The 10061-nt window shown below is 40.2% G+C and overlaps 1 protein-coding gene across 3 annotated transcripts in view; it reads left to right on the forward strand.

Annotated features, from left to right (window-relative positions):
- Window positions 1–8944: 8944 nt before the first annotated feature.
- Window positions 8945–10061, forward strand: part of oprm1 (opioid receptor, mu 1) — a 28899-nt gene continuing 27782 nt past the window's right edge. The window contains exons 1-2 of one of the 3 annotated variants that reach the window (XM_016663728.1): window positions 8949–9381; window positions 9424–9636. In XM_016663728.1, coding sequence (XP_016519214.1) covers window positions 9368–9381; window positions 9424–9636 — 227 coding nt within the window. In that variant the 5' untranslated portion in view covers window positions 8949–9367. Of the gene's footprint in view, window positions 9637–10061 lie in introns of all 3 variants that reach the window. The other 2 variants (XM_007577394.2, XM_016663729.1) reach the window with 2 other exon arrangements.

Raw genomic sequence — 10061 nt, forward strand, 5'->3', positions numbered from 1 at the left:
CTCATTCAGCCACTACTTGTATAATTACTTTCCCTCTTCCTGCTCGTTCCTCATCTTGCACTTCTTCAGCCTCCTGCTGCTGATTTGTCTCCCACTGCCTCACTTTCGTTCGTCATGTAGCCCCGAAAGATCAATCAAATCACTTTGCTCTTCTCAATTTTACCCACTTATAGATGTTTCAAATAACAGTTGCTTACATTTTTTGGCTATGTGAACTATGCAATATGTATCATTCCTCAGAGAAATCCTACCTTTCTAATATTTCATTAAAAAGCAGCCAGCATCACTTCTGCAAGGGCATGTTTTTCCTCTACAATGACTTTCCCATTCATCCTGAAGACATGCAACTCCCTCTATAGGCTTGGTGGCTATTACGGAGGCAAATGGTTGAAACAAAATTGGTCCCAAGAATTCATTTCTCTTGCACTTTTCGAACTTACTCTATCATTATTGCAGCAAAACTTTTGGGGAAATGAATGGCGTAAGAAGTTTTACTCTCATTTATTCAGACTCACTCACTTTCCAGTAACTCAGAACATCGCTGTCACTTTCTCCAAAATTCTGACTCTTTGCTCCGGATTCAGAAACTCATCCAACTCCAACTCCACCATCTTCTTCAATAAGATCCAATCGACTCCCCTATTGTTCCATCTCTTCAAGCACAATCTTTCATTCATCCATGCTTTTGAGATATCATCATTCACACTCATAGCATTCAGATATTATTCTCCAGAGATGTCAACTGATCAGTTAGCCATCTCTCATCCATTTCATCTCTTCCATCCTCAACCCATATGAGCCAATCTTTGTCCCCTTCATCCCTTATCATTCATCAATAAATCCATCCATCCATCCATCCATCCATTTTCCTTCACCCTTGTCCCTCAGTGGGGTCGGGAGGGGTGCTGGTGCCTATCTCCAGCTCACGTTCCGGGCGAGAGGCGGGGTACACCCTGGACAGGTCGCCAGTCTGTCGCAGGGCAACACAGAGACACACAGGACAAACAACCATGCACACACACACTCACACCTAGGGGCAATTTGGAAAGGCCAATTAACCTGACAGTCATGTTTTTGGACCGTGGGAGGAAACCGGAGAACCCGGAGAAAACCCACGCATGCACAGGGAGAACATGCAAACTCCATGCAGAAAGACCGGGGCCGGGAATCGAACCCAGAACCTTCTTGCTGCAAGGCGACAGCTCTACCAACTGCGCCACTGTGCAGCCCTCATCAATAAATCTTTAAACATATATCTTTGGTCCTTGCTAGTGAAATGGGATATTTACTTGAAAATAATGATACTGGAGCACTGCGGGATAGGGGGGTAAAATATGGGAGTTTCAAGGTCAAAACGAGAGACTTAGCAGGTATGTAAACAATTAATGTAGCTACTAGCATGCGCACCCTAAAAATTACCCAGAACAGGTAAATCGTTTTGTAAATTTTATTGTGTTGCAAACACAAACAAAAGTATATTTTTGGGGAGATTTCACATGATAAACAAAAGAGGAACACAAATACTTTAGTGCAGTGGTTCCCAAAGTGTGGAGCGTGCCCCCTAGTGGGGGCGCGTGCCATTGCAGTGGGGGCTAGGGAGGTGGTATGGATTAATGAAAAAAATAAAAAACAAAAGTTACACAAAAATGTTTCACTGTAAAGATGGTTTGTAGTGTGTTTTGCTGCAACCTGAAGTGAGAAATAAACTTCAGTGGAGTTTGAAAACAAAATTTGTGTATAGGTTTATGTCTGGTTGAACGATGTGTGTGCCCTGTTGATTTTTTTTGGGGGGAGTGGGGATTTTATTGTAATTCATAGGGGGGCCCAGAAAACCTTTGGAAACCACTGCTTTAGTTTGTTCTGGAGTGGAAGATGCTCGGGTTAAAAACTGCAGCATGCGTTGGTATTCATCTATTTTACTTAGACACCCGTAAAAGAAAAACAAATCAAAAGCCATGAGTCATCAACTATCTGGAGTCACAACTGCAGGTAATTTAATCTCAGCATAAATCAGTCTGTTCTGTGAAGTCAGAGGTTTGGGAGCATTGGTGAACAGAGGACTTGAGGAAGAGCTTATCCCTAACTTATACTCAGTGTAAAACAAGTTCAGCTTATAAAACAATAAAAAAAATGTAAATCTGGTATATTTTTTTTATAACTCATAGTTTTCATAGACTCAGGAGGAGAAATGAGAATAACCTGTCTTTTCTTGCATGCTGCTGGAAACGCTGACTGTAAACCAGTTTTTTTTTTTTAAATAATGGTGGCATGCTGTCTGCAGACACAGACAGGACTGATCCCACATGGGTTTCAGAACATTTCATAACTGACTGACTCATAGCTGAGAATCATTTGAAAATAGTGAAAAGCAGGGAATGTCTGAAAAAAAAAAAAAAAAAACTCAAGAAAGCCCAAAGAGTCAAGACTGCTCTAAAAGATTACAAATTATTTTTGGCTTGTTGGAAGCAAAACTGGATTTAAAAAAAAAAAAAAAGCCAGATGATGTTTGTGTTTGGAACAAAACTTATTAAAACAGGACAACTAACATCTACATAACAAAAAGTTCTCAATCCATGGCAGGAAGTCACTGCTTCATTTCAGGAGCTTTGTTCTTAATTTGTCAAATTTCTAAATGAAAGCAAACATTAAACAACAGCATCAAGCGGCAGTAATAACAATGCAGGAAAGTTTTATTTAATACTCTTTGCTCATTTACAGCCACTCCGTGACGAGGCGAGCAGGAACATTACCTTGATTAAAATCACTTCTTGTTGGATTATGCTGAGTTACACTCCTTTGCCCAGCTCTCCTATTTTAATGCAAATAGATGAAATAGGAAGTTAAGTGGTCTTGTGGACAATTTTTCAAATTATTTCTGGACTTCGTTGCTACTGCCCTCAAAGGTTATGTAAATTACATTCAGTGATATATTGTTGTAATACTTTTCTTCTACTTTAGCAGCGCTTACACATGCCAGTGATTTTTTTTTTCAAACAATTTTTTTCTGCCAAAGCCTGAATATAGAGAAAAAGATCTCTTGATTTTGTTTTTTTTTTCACTTTCTGCTCTTCAGGGTTGTGTGTATTCATATGCTTCAGTGTTTTTGGGTTTGAATAATCGGTGCAGAAAAATGATCAGAGTGGAAACGATGAGGAGGAAAAGGTCTAATTGGTCAGCAGTCAAAAGGTAAAATTACAAACCACCTTGGATGACTTTGATGAAAAACAATTTCTGAGGTAAAAGAAAAAACAAAACAATCTGTCATGCAACATGGACAGAAGACAATTCTGTCTTCATCCACAAAACAGGAAGGTTGAACGGAGACTAATAATAAAATCACACCTGGGAATGCAGCAGAAGAACACGATGTGACTGGACTTCTCAACCAGAGCAGATGAAGGGGTGCTGATATATCTGAAATGCTGCTGCTGTCTGTTTTATATATATATTATTATGACTTGTAACACCTCTCTGTGAGACACCTCCACCGCACTTAACAGTGCAAACACACAGCCGGTGTGAAAGCTGACTGAAAAGGTCATTCAGAGAGAAGCCCTCCAGTCACTGAGGTACATTTATTTCAGCCATCAAAGTATTGAAGAGCAGCGGCAGCAAACCGCAACCTTTTCTGCATTAACTTTGCTACGCTTGAACAAATTGTTTCTCCGTAGCCTTAGGTTTGTTTTGTTTTATTTCCTAGATTCAGTTTAATTTCTCTCCCTCGTCACAATTAGTTGAATTTGTGAATGCCACACCTGCATCTTTAGTGCCGTCTTTTTCCTTGGTATTGTTTTTTTCCCCCCCTTTTTTTTCAGTTTGATACACAGCTTTTTAAACTAATAATTAATTTAGTCCGTCTTGATATTTTGTCTTGTGCAACTCTAATACGTTATTGCCATTTTATGCGCTAGAAAAGCAGAAAACAATACATTTGTGAGAAGCGGAAACAAAAGGAGACGTGATTTACTAGATATTTTCTGAAATATAATCTGAAAAGCATGCTATCCATTTGTATTTTAAAGGAACTCAGTGTTTCAGCAGTTTTGCACTTTTCTGTAAGTTTGTTCCAGGTGTTTGGTGCATAGAAGCTGGATGCTGCTTCTCCATGTTTGGTTCTGGTTCTGGGGATGCCAGAGCAGAACCAGAACCAGAAAACCTGAATGGTCTGGAAGATTGATACAACAATTCTTTTCAACTATTAAAAGATGAAAAAAATAAAATAAAATAAAACTGAGACACTTTGTGTTGGTCTATGACATAAAATCCCAGAGAAACATGCAAACGTATAGCGGCTTTAAAGTGTCAACAAACGACACCACATCAGCACTAATGTGATGAAAACTTTCCTTCGTAGACTTTTGACACCCTGTGCAGAGAATTTGAATCAAGTCCCATTTCTTTATAGTTTGTTTCCAACTAGCCAGGCTGTATTTCATTACTCTTTCCAAAGTAATCTTGATCAATAATTCTCTCTGAAGGGCTCATAGATTTTCCCTTCAGTGCTTCTATCTGACCATGACTGCACCCGGTACAGTTTGTACGGAAAAATCAGGAGTGTGGGCAACTGGAGAAGCATGTGAGAAAAATGTCTGAAGTTGATGAACAGTAATGTCTTTAAGGACAAGGGAGGGGGGAAAAAACCAGCGAGGAGCCGACAGGACCTAAGACACATTGTCCTTTGTTTGACTCACTCTGGTGCATAACATTTTTATTTATTAAATCCTTGAAATAACCTTTTTGCTGCTTCCTATTTTGTACTTTATCTTTTCATAAATTCAAAACAGAAACATGAACATATTGTGTCTTTGAAACAGCATGTTGGTAACAAAGTGCCAGAAGCTTTTTTCAGTAAAAATAAAATATCTTCTTTGATGCAGTACAGGTTTATAACTTGGGTTTAAACACACAATCAGATGGCAAGCCGTTACTTTCTAATGTTAGAGAGTTAACACGTTATTACAACATTGTATGTCACACAATTTAGGCATCAAACAACTCTATAGACTGTGACAGTTTTTCGTCCAATTATTTAACCTTTTTTATTTCCTTTATTCAAAGCCCCGTTGAGATCTAGATCTCATTATCAAGATCGACCTGGGCAGAAATCTGGAACACACGACAGTACAACAAACTAAAACATGTGCACAAGTTTGAAACAAATTACAAATCAGTTTAAAAGCAGTGACACTGGTTGACAGAATCACAGCGCATGTTTCTAAGAACAGCTCGAAATAAGTCCAATGAATGAGCCGAGTAGAGTTTGATTTGTTTCTCCGTACGCTTGAAGGAGGCCGTTCAGCTTTTGCATACGACTCACAGTGACGTTTAACACGCCTGCTACCTGTTACAAACCTTAGAGCATAGTGATACACAACAATTCGATGACTGGAGACATTTGGTGGAAGCATTCATACGTAAAACATCTCCGTAATCCAGGAGTGGTAAGAACGTGGACAACTGGAGAACTTTCTTCTAGCTTTGAGAGAGAAACAGGATCAGTGACGATGATAAAACTCAATCCTCATTTTCAATGTTCGTAGCAAATTTGCAAGGTGATTTTTAAAAGAGAGCTCTTCATCTAAAATAAAGCCAACACATTTATGAGTACTGACAAACCCAATGTGGGCCACAGAGGGATCTCGGATAGTTTTTGAGAGAGTGATAAAAACCCCCCCATTGCTTTTGTCTTATCCACATTCCTCTTTGGTGATTCATTTTATTTCAGTGGCATTCAAAGGAAGAATCCCATTTGCAGAATAACGTGCGTTACCTTTCTACATATTTAGCACTGCGCCATTTAAAATTTCAACATCACATTATGCAGCCTGTCACAGGCGTTTCAGACATATTAAAATTCCCTGAAAATATAAGCCACTGCCAGATAAACGATGCAACTCCCACTGAGATGTCACAGCCTTGTCCCAACAATGATATTATTGGATCTAACACTCTGCCTGTAGCTTTGTCCCTGGGGTGCACAGGTGGGGACACAGACAGCAGAAGGATGACACCTGGAACATTTTTTTTTAAATGGCCTGCAGTCAAGTGTAGCCTTGCGACGAAGTTTCAAATGTTTATTCACCTAAATATTTCACATTGAACTCTGTAGGATTTAAAAAAGGGGGACAGCATCGGACGCCTCCTGCATGTAAATAGATTTATTAATAAATCGCAGTCTCATTATACGGCATCAAAGAACTCGACTGCAGCACATGTTCTTTTAGTGTGAGAACTACAGAAAACGAGTTGCAAGACGTGTTTCTGCACGCTACCTCCGTATGTAAAGGATCGTGACAGCGATGTGTTGCTACTTCCGTTGCTGCTGGGTAAAGTGTAGGAACGAACTCATCCGAGTTCAGTCATCTTGTCCTTCTCCTAACACTAAGCACTCCATTGTTGCTGGGTATGTCATCATTCATTGTTGAGTGCTTATGGTTTTTTATTAGCTGAAGGACTGACAAGCTGTGCTCACAACTCAGCAACTGATGAAAAACTTTTTTTCTTTTTTTCATTTTTACGGAGCAGTTCAAGGAGAGTTGTAAAATCCCCTTTAAAGGATGATTCAGTCCCGTGCTGCGCCTTTCTCTCAGCCACTTGTGTTGCCTCATAGAGCTCACGTTTGAGGTGGTCATCATCAAGACTTAAAATGATTTCCTCTTCTGAAACAACTTTAGCCTTGGGGTGAAGTCCTTGGATATTCATTGGATCGCAGTATTGTCTGCCAAACGGCCTGTCTGAAGTAAAAGAAATAGGAAAACACCAATCTTTAATCTTGAACTCATCCTGTCCGCATTTTGACTCGGACCAGCAGTGGATTCGACAATCCAAACCAGAAAAGGAATCAGACCAGAGGATACTTACTTATACTTATCTACCAACCCTGAATAGGAATATAGAGATTATATGGATCAACATTATTAGATTTTTCTTCTTCTGCTCTTTCCTTTGGTTCATTATTTTGTTTGTATTTCCTCTTAATAATCTTCATATCTAAGATTTTTTTGGCCATAATATAGGACTTTTAAATTCATGCTAAAAACCTACCTCTTCATGCTTTGATTCATAATAACTGGAACATTGATAAATGATAAATATTTGATGTATATTTGCTCATTTTTATTGAATGAATCAAGAAATGGAAATGAAAATGTATGATTCTGATGACGGCATTTAACTAAATATCAACTTAAATGATCTTTAGTTACTTGTATGCAAGTTTGAATATCACTTTGTGTATTCATCTGTTCATTCAAATGATCATGGTAGGAACAGGAGAGAAAGAAAAGTAAAGAGACGTTTTGAAAAGGTGAAAGAAAAGAAATATGTGGGTAAAAAAAAACAATTAAGAAAAAAAGAAGCCTTATTAATATATCAAGAATGATTTGTCCTCGAGATTTAAATGCTGTTGCTGTTGGCAGTATGTGCAAACAGTTTTACATGCCAAAGAACGTTGGTGTAAAGGACAACGTGATACAAAAACTATAAAAAAATCTAATAAAATTATCTTGAGCTATTTGAACACCCAGTAAAAAAAAATCAAGTGTCGTCATTATGAAGTCTTTCTTTTAATGTTTCCACAGCTTGATGAATGGACAGACTCTTAAAACTGGATTGAAATGTGTTAGACTGACTGATCTGCTGTTGAAATAACATCTTTAATCTTTAAAAGTGGGATTCAGGTGAAAGGTTAAGAACAAAGGCGACCTCACTCCAGCAGACGGACAACGAGACGTCTTCGGTCACAGGAAACCGATGGATAGTCTGAGGAGGGTCGGGACGAAAAGCGGATGTTTCCTTGATCCCAAACTGATTCCAAACTTAAAAATAAGACAGTGGTTCATGCCGGCAAGAATGTTTTAAACCTTTTCGCCTTATATGGTGCATGAAGCGCAAAAAACGAAACACAGAGGTCTACCACCAAAGAGAACTCCTCAAAACATCTTAGAACATACGCAAAACAACATGTTCAAGGAAAGACGTTTAAAAATATTGCAGTTCTGTCTTTAATAACTTTGAGGTTGCACAACTTTTGTAACCGATAGTTGCTCTGGTACTTCTGAATCTGTATTTTATTTTTCTTACCAAAAATGCAATTTTTTTTCTTTTTTACCTAAACTCTTGACCAACCACATTGTGTGTATATCAATAAAACACTGCACTGCACTGGTGTCATGTTTTCTTGTTTTTGCCAAGCTGAAAGATCACAAGAGCATTTTGGGATGAGACGTCAACATTCAGCGAACGCCCCCCAGTGGTCAAATGATTAACTTCATTTATCAGAAAATGGGTGTCTGCCCTGTGGCGACTCTGATTCAGCGTGATAAACTAACTTAATGTTCGTCAGTGCAGACAGAGTGTCTGCATAGCATAGAATGAAGTTACGTTTTGTACTGATTTTAATGTATTATTGCCGCTTTGCTATGAATTTGTTCCAATATCTGCTTTAGTCACTATGGTGTCACAAACTGGCCTGATCTAAACTGCATTGATAATCTGTGGAATATTGTCAAGAGCAAGATAATAGACACAAAATCTAATATTATGAGGTAATCTTGTTTTCCATTCAGCGATACAGGTGGATCGCCTCCATGCCATGCTGCACTGGAAGCAGGACTTCATACCAAAGAAGGTCCAAAATGAGTCATTTTTAAATTTTAAATATATATTTTTGTTGGCTTTGGGTGATCATGTAAATTTCACGAGGAGCTGAATTTGGTTGTTCATTCGCCACAGAAATAAAAAGCAACTGAAATGCATTTCAGACTATATGTTTAGTGAATTTATGCCACATGTTTCACTTTCTGAACTAACTAGTTGAAGCAAAAATAACTTTTTGAATATATTCCGAGTTGCGATCAACCTCCAAATAGGTTGACTGGAAGCTATAAGGGGGTTTGGGAATGAAAGGGGGAAAAAAAAAATTATGATCTGAGTAGAAAATAGAGAAGAGAGAAGGTAGGATGCAAGCATAGTGAGAGGAGAAAGGGGGGGGAAAGACGTTCAGGTCGGGAAGAGAGAGGAGGAACCAATGAAGTCCTGATTTGTGAGCTACAAGAGGAACATGAACTGAGGAGGATGGTGCGGAGAGACGCGGCGCTTGGAAAAATAAAGCAAGAGCGAAAATTTATTCACTTCCACGCTTCCTGTCTGCTCCCACGCGGCGTTACGGTGCCACGAGAGGGTCGTCAGTGAACTCACCCCTCTCTACCTTCTCAGCGCATTTCTACAGCACGTCGCGGCGCGGCTCAGACTTGTCCTGCGTGCGGAGCGCACCACACGGCACAAGCGAACACCTCACGCAGCCTCCGAGTCCGCGGACGGGCAGCCGTAGTTAGAAGCACTTAAACAGAGGGGAGGGCAAAGGGCCATGGAGAGCGCCGCTAACAGCTCAGACCTCCGGAGCCAGCTCCAGTTGATCGGTCAGAACAGCAGCATCTGCCGGAACTTCACCGACAACGGCAGCTTCCCGGAGATGCGATGCGGCGGCGACGGGAGCGGGTACGACGGTGTGACCCGGAGCCTGGAGGACGGAGACGCCAACCCCGTCATCATCGCTATCATAATCACCGCTGTTTACTCCATAGTTTGCATGGTGGGGCTGGTGGGAAACGTGCTGGTCATGTACATCATTGTAAGGTAAGAACATATAAAAAAAAAAGTAGAGAGAGAAGAAAGAGTGTAAGATGAGGCTTAGTTGCCCTTTTTGTGCCGATTCCAAGCTTTGTTGACGCTTTAAAACTCTTCCAGCCTGTTGCTGCTGGACCAATGGGTGTGCGCATTTGTGTGCGCGCGCGTGTCTAATGGACACGCAGTTTCCAGCAGGGCTGCTGTTCGTGCGTAAAATGCGTCTATAACCCCCCAACCCTCTCCCACCCCCAGCGCGCAAAGGGCGACAACCCAACGCAAGTGTAAAGAAACGAACACACTTTTCTTTTTCTTTTTACCGCTTTACAGTATGAAATTGTGTCTCTTGATGCGCCTCTTTGAACCACAGCGCAATAACCGAGCGGGGCAAAATCCCGTTACTCCGGTGTTGGCGCAGAACAAAAACATGATACGCC

This window comes from Poecilia formosa, unplaced genomic scaffold (assembly GCF_000485575.1).
Source record: "Poecilia formosa unplaced genomic scaffold, Poecilia_formosa-5.1.2 Scaffold439, whole genome shotgun sequence".
NCBI lineage: Eukaryota > Metazoa > Chordata > Actinopteri > Cyprinodontiformes > Poeciliidae > Poecilia > Poecilia formosa.